This window comes from Globicephala melas, chromosome 11, assembly GCF_963455315.2.
Source record: "Globicephala melas chromosome 11, mGloMel1.2, whole genome shotgun sequence".
NCBI classification, from domain to species: Eukaryota; Metazoa; Chordata; class Mammalia; order Artiodactyla; family Delphinidae; genus Globicephala; species Globicephala melas.
In genome coordinates, this window is record NC_083324.2 from 62,282,977 (window position 1) to 62,296,693 (window position 13,717).

General features: G+C 44.4%; 1 protein-coding gene across 3 annotated transcripts in view; it reads right to left on the reverse strand.

The window, feature by feature from the left end:
* The window catches only part of LRRC1 (leucine rich repeat containing 1), a 126,815-nt gene that overhangs the window by 69,837 nt on the left and 43,261 nt on the right, over positions 1-13,717 (reverse strand). For all 3 annotated transcript variants that reach the window (XM_060308083.1, XM_030840988.2, XM_060308082.1), the window contains exon 2: positions 12,394-12,511. In XM_060308083.1, the coding sequence (XP_060164066.1) occupies positions 12,394-12,427 (34 nt within the window). In that variant the 5' untranslated portion in view covers positions 12,428-12,511. The remainder of the gene's footprint in view (positions 1-12,393; positions 12,512-13,717) is intronic.

A 13,717-nucleotide genomic window follows, 5' to 3' on the forward strand; every position in this document is an offset into this window, starting at 1 on the left:
GGCGGGGGAGGGATACATTAGGAGCTTAGGATTAACATATGCACACTACTATATATCAAAATAGACAACCAACAAGGACCTGGTGTAAAGCACAAGGAGCTCTACTCAGTGCTCTGTAATAACTTACATGGGTAAAGACTCTGAAAAAGAATGGATGGCTGTATACGTGTAACTGAATCACTTAACTGTACACCTAAAACTAATACAACATTGTAAATCAACTGTAGTCCAATACAAGATAAAAATTAAATTTAGGGGCTTCCCTGGTGGCGCAGTGGTTGGGAGTCCACCTGCCGGTGCAGGGGACACGGGTTCATGCCCCGGTCCGGGAGGATCCCACATGCCGCGGAGCGGCTGGGCCGGTGAGCCATGGCCGCTGAGCCTGCGCGTCCGGAGCCTGTGCTCCGCAACGGGAGAGGCCACAACAGTGAGAGGCCCGCGTACCGCAAAAAAAAAAAAAAAAAAAAATTAAATTTAAAAAAAGTTATGAAGGCCCGAGTTAGGTGAGGGAGGGAGGAACACCCGTGACCCACTCAGTTCCCGGGGTGCCTGCTGCCACCCCGACTTAGTTGAGGCCTCTGTGGTGTTACTTGGGGCTCCCCCACCCCACTCCCCAGCTCCAGGCCGCCTTTTGCTGGGGACGCGTGTGGAGTCATTGGCACCTGGCCCTCCCATGTTTGTCTACCTTGCTCAGGCCCCCTTGTTCCTCTTGGTCTACCACTCATCCACCCCACTGAATGGAGGAAGCCTATGCTTTCACATCCTGCAACGCCATCAAACAAAGGGTGAAGAGCAAAGTTAAACACTCCAGGGCATCAACCCTTAACGTGCAATAGCACTTCCACTGAGCACCTTCACAAACAAAACGTATGTCAGGTAAACACGGAGCTGATTGCTTCACAGAACCTTAAAAGCAGCGGAGCGCTAGTGCTGGGTCTGCTTCTGCCCACGTTCTTTCCCGTGTCCCTCTCTCTGCAGCCGCATGGCCCTGGGGGTGGCTGTGTCTCCCTGACTGATTTCAGCACGAGAATCCTAAGTCAGGTAGAGACTTCTAAACTTCTTACTCACCTCTTACCTCACTCTGTCTGGCTGCCTTTGACTTATCACATCCTCTGGAAATTTCTCCATCTTGGTTATCTACACCAATCCTACCTTTGAAACCTGTAGCTTCCTGTTGGCATTAAAGTTACAGATCAGTTCGTGTTTTCTCCAGAAAGACGAAAAGGCAAGAGTTATTGATGAATCTGCCTTGTGAAAACAGTTAAATATTTAACAATAAAGGTTTGGGAAATGTTCGCAAACCTATGTGAAGTGAACAAAAGCAAGACAGAAATATCTATGTGGTGCATAACCCCAATTTTTGTGAAGCAGGTTATGAAAAGGAAAGAGATAAAGAGAAAACATAAAAACATTAATGATGACTATTTCTGGGTAGTAAGATATGACGTTTTTCTATTGGGGAGACAGGATTGTGATCTGGAATCTAACAAACCTGGATCCACTGCTCACTCACCCTGCCACCAAAGACAAGGTTTTTAAATCTGAGACTCGGTTTTCTCACCTGTTTAAAAAGGGGGATGCAAATTTCCTTCTTGGAGGTGGTTTGAGGATTAAAGGCGATAACACACGACGCACTTGCTTAGCCTCACAGCTCGTACACAGTAAGCCCTCAGTAAATGTTCTGGGGATAAAGATTCACACAGTTCTCTTGGGTTTTCAACAGTGTTTCTTTACGTTTCCTTATTATTAATTCTCAACAAGCAACATGTGCTTTAAAACACATAAGCTGGAAAAGCAACGATCCTGATAATTCCTTGCTCTACCCTTCCCCAGTCTTCTCAAGGACAGGTCAAATGGAATTCACTTTAAGTACAGTGAGGAAAAAGAAAAAAAAAGGACACCAGCTAAACTGGGGCTACTCTATGTTGCAAAGAAGAATTTCCCAGAGGGAAACCTGCTGGCTAGCCCAGGCAGAGCCTCAGGTGTACTCCATGGGTGAGATGAATGTCGGTGGGTTAAGCAGGTGAGTCACCCAGTCGCCAGGTCAGTGACAGTGTGCTCAGAGAAGATAAGGCTACGAAAATGTGTGCCACGCTAAGTAAATTCACGTGGGACCAGTGATCGATCTGTATGCCGATGGAGCCAGGTACTGATGTCAACATGTCAGCGTGTCACCTGTCTTCAGCGTCCTTTTCAAGAATAAAACGCCCCATCACAGTGCTTGCAGAATATTCACACTCTGAGAAAAGAACATGATATGATCTTAGCCACTGGCAGTTAGAGACAAAGTCCTATCCATAGGAGAGGGCCACACCTACTTCCAAGGGACCTGGGACGTTCACGTTGTCTAATCTCTTTACTTTTCTTTCAAAGGTAAAGCCCCATACAGTCTTCATTTTTGGCTTTCCTTGTTCTACGCTTCTGGCAACACACCGGTCTTTTGCCAAGACAGCACAACGATGACCTTAGAAGGGTCACATCAGAGCATCCCAAGAAAGCCCTATGTTCTTTCATTAGATGATATTTCCTTTTTGGACATAAAAGATGGACAAATCGGGCTTCCCTGGTGGCGCAGTGGTTGAGAGTCCGCCTGCCGATGCAGGGGACATGGGTTCGTGCCCCGGTCCGGGAAGATCCCACATGCCGCGGAGCGGCTGAGCCTGTGAGCCATGGCCGCTGAGCCTGCGCATCTGGAGCCTGTGCTCCACAATGGGAGAGGCCACAACAGTGAGAGGCCCGTGTACAGCAAAAAAAAAAAAAAAAAAAAAAAAAGATGGACAAATCACCTCATAGGGTGGACCAGTTCTACTGGTGGTTGAATTCATTCACTAGGTAGAATTTCATGAGTTTAACTCTCTTAGGATGACTTTTTCCTATTTTCATCTCCAAATGCAAAGAGCACTTAGTCATAAATATTGCCTGTATTCTTTCTCTCAAAATAGACTAGAACTATCAGCTCTACCTTTATCATGCTCAATGTTCCCCAAATAATGAAAAGTGCCACCCCTCTGGGTTTCCCATTTCAGCTCCATCACTAACTAGAAATACAACTTGGAGGCATACCACAACTTCTTCAAGCCCCAGCCTCCTCATCCTCGTCAGTCATCCTGAGATGCTTCTACCCAGCTCCCAAGATTGGTGTATTGAGTAGATAAAATACGGGTGTGACGAAACAGCACAATGCCTAGCGTAAGGCACACAGTATCTAGACATCACTTCAGGTAGAAAGCTCCCTGTGTCACTCTAGCCTTCAGACGTGCTCGTGTCCTCACCCCTGCCCTGCATGCTTATTCTCACAGTCCTAGTGCAGATCCTCATGACCCAAAACAAAGGACAATAACAGGGTTAATTCCAGCAGCCAACACTGAGTGTTCATTACATGCAAGGCATGTTTTTAAGCCCTTTACACACACAGCCTCTTTTAAGAGTCACAATACCACTTCCCAGATGAAGAAACTGAGACACAGAGAACTGAAATAACTTATCCAAGATGGTGACCCCTGTCCTGAAAATCTTTCAGGACCCCATGTTCACCAGAGCAAGCGCCTCAAACACCCCTCATACATAAAACTCTTGTTTTCAAATTATACTTTAAACCAGTTTCTAAAAATTCAAATTAAAAAAAAAATCATGCATACTTGCACAGGTCTTATGCAGTTAGCAAATGGGTGGCCACCCATCATGTCGATCCGTGTCTGGGTTTACACATTTCTGTGCAGGTGTGGAAAGGAGGCTACCCTTCCTCTTTGGGGGCACACATCTGAATTTCCTGCACATGGGTCACTCACTGGAAGGTTGTGACAGTGCAACAGAATCGTGTGTGTGTCTGTGTCTGTGTGTGTGTGTGTGTGTGTGTTTACTAGGCCTGTATGTGATCAGTGACATAAAACCGTACAATTCCAGGATTCAATTAAATGCCAGGTGGGGCAGCTGCTGCTCACGCCTTACCAACAGCTGGCTTTCTCTTTTTCTTGTGTAAATACCTAACTGCACTTCCCACCTCCTTTCAGTTAAGCTGGGGACATGAAACTGGCCAACAGACCATGGATGGGGATGATGTAGGCCACTTCTCAACACAGCCCATAAAAATCACCCAGGCACAAACCCCGTTTTCCCCTCCCACAAGGACCCTGGTGGCCGCTAGTTGAAGCAACACATGCATCCAAGGAGGAAGATATATAGATCCCTGAATATACAGAAGAGAGCCTCTCACAACCACCTCCCCATTCCACACACCCCCACCAAACACACACACACACACACACACACACACACACACACACACACACACGGGAAGGGACTGTAAATTGATCAGCAATAAAATTTCTCATTCTGTTGAGCCCTTGAGAATTCTTTAGCCGCGCAGCACGGCTTGTGGGATCTTAGTTCCCCAACCAGGGATTGAACCCAGGGCCACGGCAGTGAAAGCGCCAAGTCCTAACCACTGGACCACAAGGGAATTCCCTCTTCTCTGATTTTGGATGAATCTTAACATTTTCAGTGAGTAACCAACAGACAAGCACTGAGATATTTGCATTTTAATGATATCATTGACTCCATAAATGTATAACAAATATTTGAAAAATTTTTCCAACAAACAACAACTCAGCTGAGGAGTCCACTCTTCAACTCCCTCCAAATTTGCAACTCAAGTATAAGAATTGTTAAAGACTGCATGATTTCCAACTTCAAACCAAAAATCCCCATTATTCTCTCAAGTCTCTTTCAAATCAGTTACACTGTAACTGACACCTCTCTGTGTGCCCTGAGCACTTTATTTGTATAACTGTATAAGCCATCAATGTTAAATTACTTACATATGTCTGTTGTGCCTGTAGAATTACCTCCTTAAGGGATAGAAGAATTCAGCAAAGAGCCTTACACAAACACAGTAAGTACTCAATAAATGTTGCTTGAATTTAAAAAAATAATAATTATGAGCTATAGTTGATAACCACAAACAGTAAAAAAAAAAAAAAAAAATGGCCTGGATCCAAGGCTTTTTCAAACTGAAAAGATGTAAGAATCAAAATTTATTATTAGCTTGGAGCAGGTGTGTTAGACTGAGGACATATTCAATACTTACAAAGTCAATTTAAAAACCAAATCATTTCTGGGCTTCCCTGGTGGCACAGTGGTTAAGAATCCGCCTGCCAATCCAGGGGACACGAGCCAGGGCTCGAGCCCTGGTCCAGGAAGATCCCACATGCTGTGGAGCAACTAAGCCCGTGCGCCACAACTACTGAGCCTGCACTCTAGAGCCTGCAAGCCACAACTACTGAGCCCGCGTGCCACAACTACTGAAGCCCCTGTGCCTAGAGCCCGTGCTCCGCAACAAGAGAAGCCACCGCAAAGAGAAGTCCACACACTGCAAGGAAAAGTAGCCCCCGCTCGCCGCAACTAAAGAAAGCCCGCACACAGCAAAGACCCAACGCAGCCAGTTAAATAATTAATTAATTAATTTAAAAATAAATAATAAAATAAAATAAAAACCAAATCATTTCTATATATAATCCTCTAATTTCAGTTCTCAGTCCTGCTCCTCAGTCCCCCTTTCCTCCTCGGCTTCTTCATCCTTTTCTAAGACGTGTCTTTTCTAGCTTAATAAGCTCAGAGCATTGTTTCTGGTCATGGCAGCATATTGCTGTCACCATTCTTAGGGAGAGATGCCATCCAGCCCTCAGCTGCCTGGAGGCTTAGCATCTCTTGGCTCCAGCCCAAGTCACGTGACAAAACAGGTGACCTCAAAATCAAAAATGAAGCGCCATGGCCACCCACCCTCAACCACTTTTACAGCTGGGCACTGTCAACCTGATACCAAGGAAAACTGCCTAATTAGAAAGTGAGCAGAGACTGGCATTCCACATGTTGGGTTTTTTTTTTATCACTGAAGTATAGTTGATTTACAATGTGTTAATTTCTGCTGTACAGCAACGTGATTCTGTTATGCATATCTATACATTCTTTTTCATATTCTTTTCCATTATGGTTTATCAGAGGATACTGACTATAGTTCCCTGTGCTCTACAGTAGGACCTTGTTGTTTATCCATCCTATATATAATAGTTTGAATCTGCTCATCCCAAACTCCCAATCCATCCCTCCTCCACCCCTATCCCCCTTGGTAACCACAACTCTGTTCGCTATGTCTGTGAGTCTGTTTCTATTTCACAGATAAGTTCATTTGTGTCATATTTTAGATTCCACATATAAGTGATATCATACGGTATTTGTCTTTCTCTGTCTGGCTTACTTCACTTAGTATGATAATCTCTAGGTCCATTCATGTTGCTGCTAATGGCATTATTTCAATTCCTTTTATGCCTGAGTAATAATTCCCTGTGTGTGTGTGTGTGTGTGTATATATATATATACACACACACTCACACACACACACACACATACACACACACACACACACACACACATACATCTTCTTTATCCACTCATCCGTCGATGGACACTTATGCTGCTTCTATGTCTTGGCTATTGTGAATAGTGCTGCTATGAACATAGGGGTGCATGTATCTTTTCCAGTTAGAGTTTTCTCTGGATATATGCCCAGGGTTTTGTTTTACTTCAGGAGAAAACACTACAATTATGTGCCTTCATCTTAGCCCATTCTGTGTAAATCCAACACTGTTTTGGAAAATTCGTCACCCGGCCACAGAGCAGTGCAGGACTGAGTGAATGACTGAATGGGGGAGGGGTGGAGGAGGGATGAGGAGCTACTGACAATCTCTAAACGTTTAGAGAACCCAGGACTGACTGAAGTTCGTACTGACCTAAAAAATATATTCAGAGGTGTTGACCTCAAACTCAGGGCACCATCTCTATTACAAACCTGCTAATTAAAGAGAAAACAAGAAAGAGAAAGTTATATAAACCTACAACTTATTCAGCACAGCCACAATTTTTCTGGTAAGTGGGAGAGAACCATATGAATTAATAAAGAGTAACAATAGTTTACTCTTTTATACTTTTTTGAAATTGCCATCCGAGGCAGATTTTGAGTACTATAAAATTATCAGTGTCCTGGTTTATTTACCTAAGTCAGCCTTAAGTAATGCATGGTTGTTTTTGAAAACTGATCCACTCGAAAACGTGAAACCACTGGTCTGAGGATACGCAAAGTGACAAATTCTGAAAGAGTTCCAAAATCATTTTGAGCAGAGGCATTGCTGTCAAAATTTCCCTTCGGATTTAACAATTTGCATCACTAATTTGTGATAGATTTTCACGTTTATCTGATAAAATATCATGGATGTTTCTTTATGGGACAAAAAAAAAGGAAGGAAGGATCTGTTTGCATAGTTTATTCCAACTCTTTCAGTGTTTAAAATGGAAAGGTGATTAGAAAACGTCACAGACGCCAAATTTCTTTCCACCTCCACTTTGAAAATAATTATTATTATCTGGAATTAAAATGTGAGTGGAAGGCAATTATATGTTTTCTATTATTAACCCCTCTCCCTAACAAAAGAACAGGTAAAAAGTTAAGACAGAGAAAGGGCCTGTGATAGGAACGTGGCAGTACTTGTAAAGACAACCAAGCCAGGTCTGGGGTAGAAACTGTCAGCTCTCCACCCTCAAGGCAGAGTGGCCCTGTGGGGCTTCTCTTTGAGGGGTGTCTCCTGTACCATTTTCACAGTGACTGTGACAAAGAAACTCACCGACTGATAACACAGATTAAGTCTGTGTTAATCCAGCGGTGTGCTAGGCAGAGCACTACGCCTGGCCCCGAATTAGGCAGAGACAGAGAAGGGAACAATGGCCTGATTGTGTAAAGTCTTAAGCCTGCGTGGGCGAGAACTGGCCTCTGTCACACTTCTGTTGTGGGTGTATGTAGTTATTACCCCCAAAAAGCACTAACTGTTCATAACCAAGAAGGAGGACTTCTAGGCGCACTGGCTGCCTGGCTTGCCAGAAAGAGCTTTTTTTCAGGACACACTCAGAAGCACCAAGACGTGCTGTTATACAAGGGCATTTCAGCAGGCTTCAAAATTGATCTTAGATTTCATTAAACAAACCCACTGCCACAGAGCACAGACACTGATCCCCATCTTGCAGCTGTACAGAGGGCGACTAACCCAAACATTTAATCCAAGTCTAGCCTCTCGACTTTGTGGGATGATGATCCTGCTGACGGATTGGATAAGCTGTCCATCTCCTAACTCTGAAGCTCTGTCCCGGTGCCACTGAGGGTTTTGTACTAAAACTGTCTTTTAGTTTCTTGTTCACTCAAGTTTGCAAAGTAATTCTCCAGAATGTGCAGTCTCTGGCCATGTTTGTTCGGCATGCAGTATTACTTGCCCCATAAGAGAAATAAACTCATGACTTCTTTGGCTGTGCTAATACTAATAGCATTTCCTTAACTTCATCCATCCCTGTTCTACCTTCACAATTTTTGTCATCCTGGCAGAGCACCTGTGTTCTTTATTATTTACCTCACTCTTTTAAATCAACTTTGTTGAGTAAGATTTATTTTTAAATCACTAACATGAATAGAAAGCCATTATCATCACCAGATATAAAAGATAAATATAACAATCAATACAATATAGTGCTATTAAGTTTTACAGAAAGCAACCTAAAGGGAGTAAAAAAAATTTTAAATAAAAAGGAAAGAGGATAACTTCCTCGCTCTGATTCAATATTAAAAACTGCTGTTTTGCAGTACCACTTAAAATCTTCTCTAGCAGTGCTGGTGGCGTATGCCTTACACTTTGGGGGAAAAAAACTGAACTAAACAGATAATGATACAGTACTGTGATGTAAGTCGAATTACAGCATAGACTATAAAATTCAAATTACTAACCCTCTGGGCAGGACTCATGATGCACTAAGAAAGTCCACCCTACACTTGTGGACAGCGAGGTAGTACTCTGGGGTAGTACCTCTTCTCACGTATCCAGAAAGCATTTGTCTCCAAGAGCTAAGAATCAGTGAGCAGAGAAAACAGACAAAAAGTCCGGGCATGAAAGCGGATGCGCTTCACCACAGAAAACTGCATCAGACCTTAACTTGAAGCCTATAGTACTATCTCCCTCCCTTGAGCAGGGAACATTAGGAAACGTCTAATTTTGCTCCTGGAATCAAAGCCGACTTGAACTTCAGTCAGCTCTAGCCTCTTACCCTTTAGCCAGGAATATGCTGGAGGTTTCCCACCTTCCACATGGGCAGGTGCGGGACCAAGAGAAACAGCGAATCTGGGCTCAAAGCCACAGGAAGCTGCTGAGGGGCTGTTAGGAGCGGGCTTGGGGGTGGGGATGGCTAAGATCTCCTTCTCAGTGTGTTTGGCATCCCTGGGGAGCTTCCTAGCAATGCAGCATCTCCAGACCCACCCCAGACCTACTGCATCAAAATCTACATTTTAACAAAATCCAATGGTACTTCATGGCACGGTCAAGTTTGACAAGCACTGATCCAAAAGGGCTTGAGTGGTCTGACACCAACATCTCGTTTGCCTCCCTCCTCCATGGGCAAGCGACACTTTCCGGAAAAACAGGAACTGAGGAAGGCAACAAAGGTCCTACCACGACAGTGGCCAGTGCTGGCCGTGGCCCTGCTACAACCCAGGGACTGGGCAGGAAAAGCCTCTGATCACGGAGAGGGCCTTCTCCGCTGGGGCTGCAGAAGACACACGGGGCTCCAGACACGAGCCCCAAACCCTTACAAACACCTGCATCCACGCAAAGTGCGGGTCCTCCCACTGCCTCTCAGGCTGCAGACTCTGTAACCTGGATTCACCTACTCAGCTGCCTAGGAAACTCACATTAATGGGATTTTATGGGCCAGAAGAATGAGAGAGGAGACATAGGGAGATTTGCCTGACCTGGAAACAGCTCCAGACCCACGTTCCTGTTGGTTATAGTAAAACCATGACCTTGTTCTGCTCTGTCATCTGTGCAGTTTTTTCACAACCACAAAGAAAGGCCCCTCCACCACCACCACCCCATTCCCACCACACACACGAGCCAGAGCAAGGCTTTGCCAATAGGCGAAGGGGGAGTTTAACTCCCCCAGCATTTCTACAAGAGCCTGATTAAAAGGGAGCAGATCTGCAGGATCCGTCACAAAAGTCCAACACCTGCAGAAGGAGAGGTTGAAAATGAGGCAGGGAGAAAAGGAGGGTAGGCATCCCAGGGAGATAAAACACTGTGTGACCTGACACGACTACAGTGAAAGCTCACCTCCTCTTATCAACATGCTGGAAGGTATAAATGGACATGTGGAAAGAGGCACGTAGCCTTTCTTTCTTCCTCTGAATATTTGAAAAGACACAGCTGATGTGGAATCTGGTAAAACTGGCCGCTTGACAATGCTGAATTCCCACAGAGCATCTCTTCCCATCAGAGTCAATAACAGGACTGCAACCTTCAAGCTTTATGCGTTCTCTGCTCCCAGATAATTAAAGCCAATATTTCTCCTCTTTCTCAAGTATTTCTGGACCCCTGCTTCTCTTCCTTCCTAATGCCAATTTCAAAATGACTATTTGATTTCTTGGGACTGTGTGATTTCAGCGACCATTTTTCAAAGTCACTGCTTCCTTGCAGAGTTCATAGCCAGCCAGTCTTTACAACTGAGATCATCCCTAAGACAAGAGAGAGCAGTTTCAATCACATACGCCTTAGGTAAGGGAGACGCAGGACAGCCTTAGAGGCAAGGCTGGCCTCAGGGGTCCGCCCCCTGCCACCCTGCAGTGTGAGGGGACGCTGCCCATCAACAACTTCTGCAATGAGGGCAGGGCCGCGCTCTGTACTGCTTGCCACCCCTGTACCAGGGTAGCCAATACCCAGGGTGCCCAGTGACCGGGAGCTACGGCTTACGGTTGGCTTAAAAAGATGAGTTGGGTCAACCAGGCCTCATTTAGAAATGGCAGCCAGATGCCACAGCAAGGGCAGAGGCCCAGAAGTGCGTGGTGAGAAACCACAACAAACCGGGTCTGCAGAGGCCAGCTCCAAAGGACAGAGCACCCAGAAACAGAAGAGAGAGGCCAAGAAACCACTCAAATGGTGTCAGATGTGGACCCCGGGGCAATGCTCTTAGCAAGTCAGCTCCACCCCACACCCCATCCTTACCATCAAATCCCTTTTACTTAAGCAGAGCTGACCCCCCTGCAACCAAATAAGCCATCGTAAACAAGCCTCCCAAACTAATTTTTTTCACTCTTTCTAGTACCTGCAAGGGAAGAAATAATGCTCATGACAAATAAAGGTAGACGCTATATCAAGAGCATATGGCTTGGCCTAAAGACAGTTTCCAATGGATGGGATCTGAGAGGTGGTAGCAATTTACAAAGTGGAGGGTAAAATCATTCTTTCTTCACCACGTTTTCAATCAAGTACTGATTATTATTGCTGCCTTATAACAGTGACCCACAGGAAAATACTATTATCCGGGCCTTGGGGTTTCTGCAGAGGACATCAGATTGAAAGAGCCAGACCTCAGGGTCACTGAGAAGGAACCTACAGATTTTTGTAGGAAAGCAAAACAAAACACAATGCTGGTGTGTAATAGGAAAGACAGAAAAGGATTATCACTTTTATAAACAATAGATTACATATGGGCTTATCCTCAGGACATTAAACCGGAGTTCTTGCAAGGACTGAATTCCACCACTAAAGACAGGACCCCTGGGAGCTGCCACTTTAACTTGAAGTAATTAATCAAACATGCTCCAACAAGCCATGGGACCAGTCTGCCCGGGGAATGCTCTAAGGGCTATAAAACCCAAGGTAAAACCAGGGTACCCATTTAAAAGTGAAAGGTTAAACAGGATATAAACACCCTGCTAAGGCGTTCACTTAAAAGGAAGCAACATTACAGTGAAATCTGAAAATCAAAATAAACTCACAAATATGCCACACAAATAATTCAAGTGGGCAGACCTACCCGGGGCCTAATCAGAACTGAATGAAACTGACAGAAATATCTGGACGGCAAGCAGGTCTGTTCACTGCAGCAGGGAGACAGATTCTCAGGGGAGCAGCCCAGGCAACCAGGCCACAGCCAGGAGAAACCAACCCTTCCCTAGGGCGCTTTCCCCGCCACAGCAGTCCCCCGAGATCTGGACAAATGACCATACTAGTAGCCCTCAATGTCACCTCCAATCAAACGTGGGGGCAAGCTGCGGATTTGCCAGTCCGCAGCTCCACTGCTGTGAATCAGACTGAACCAACTTGGCGAAAGTTATCGCCTAAAAACTGTCATGACATTTTGGGTAAATACATATGAGGTGACTAAAGTATTCAATAACGGCATTAATTTCATCCCAAAACATATACATAGCTTTCCTCCAAGAACATCTATCCAGCCATATTTACTAAAAATTGTAAGCACCAGCATCAGAAGAGACAAATGAACAGTTCAGGTGGAATCATTTTTTCTTACCATTTCGGGACACATCAAGTTCCACCAGCTGCATGAAGTTTGCTATTTCTGGAGGGAGCCGCTGAATTTCGTTATCGCTAAGTCCAAGCTTTCGTAACTTGACTAGCTGGAAAAATTGCTGAAAGACAAAATAGTTTCATGTAGGTCTCACATCTATTTGCAGTGTAAACTTTTTGCCCAATATGAAATTTAAAAACAATATGTCTTTTAAAAATTAGTGACGATTGCACCAATGTCAATTTCCTGATTTTGATATTGTACCAAAGTCATGTGGCCATGTCACCAACAGGGTAAACTGGGTACACAGGCCATCTCTGTGTACCATCTACAATTATTTCAAAATTAAAATTTTTTAACAATGAATAAGTAACTCAATGAGAATAGTAATGACTCCTTTATATTATCCAGTAGGTGGTCACATTTTCTACTTATGGAACCTGATATGAAATCTGCAATGTTAAATAAAGATATTTGAAAATTAGAGTAAAATATTTCTTAAACATTTTTAAAAGAAATTACTGTGCATTAGAAAATATATAAATATCCCACAAATGTGTGGAGGAGAAAAAAATTATTTTTGGCCAATCTAAAAAAGAGCCTGCACTGGATCCTTCCATTAACCACGGCACACAGAGGTGCCTTTTGCGCCACACCCTTTAAAAACTGTACTAAAATAGCATTAAAGGAATTTATAGGGAGATGGATATAGATATAAAAATATGAAATAAAGGCATGAAGACAATTCAAGATGAGAGGGAATGAGAAGCAAACTAGACATGCAACAAAATCCTTGAAGCTAGAAAACAGATAAATTAAATGACAGCTAACGAAAGAATCGATACAAAGCTGAAATTTAAGCCTATGGAGTGAGTAGCCAATAGCAGATTAGGTCCAGGTACCTCTGAAGGAAGGAGAACTGTCTGAAAATGGATATAAAGACAGTTAGGCCCCCATAAGCCCTCCTCTCCCCTGCACAACCAGGCAGGGGACTGGAAATTTCCCCCAGAAGAGCTGACTGCAAGCACAGCTAAGGGCAGGGGTGAGGCACCCAACTGGAAACAGGGGGAGGGGGTCAGAGCCTGCTCACTGAGATCCACCCCCTTCTCCCTGCAGCCAGGCTCCCAGCGGGGGAAACAGACAGACTTACAGACACGGATTATACAATAGGGAAGCCCCAGGTTACAAGCCCCACCCATGCCCTCAGAGCTTCAATTCTCTCCTTTTTTACTTCAAGTGCCTGGATCTCATTTAAACAGAGCCAAGGTTCTCCAGACACTTGAGGAAAGCCCTTTACATGCAAGAGAGTGGGCACCCACACACATCT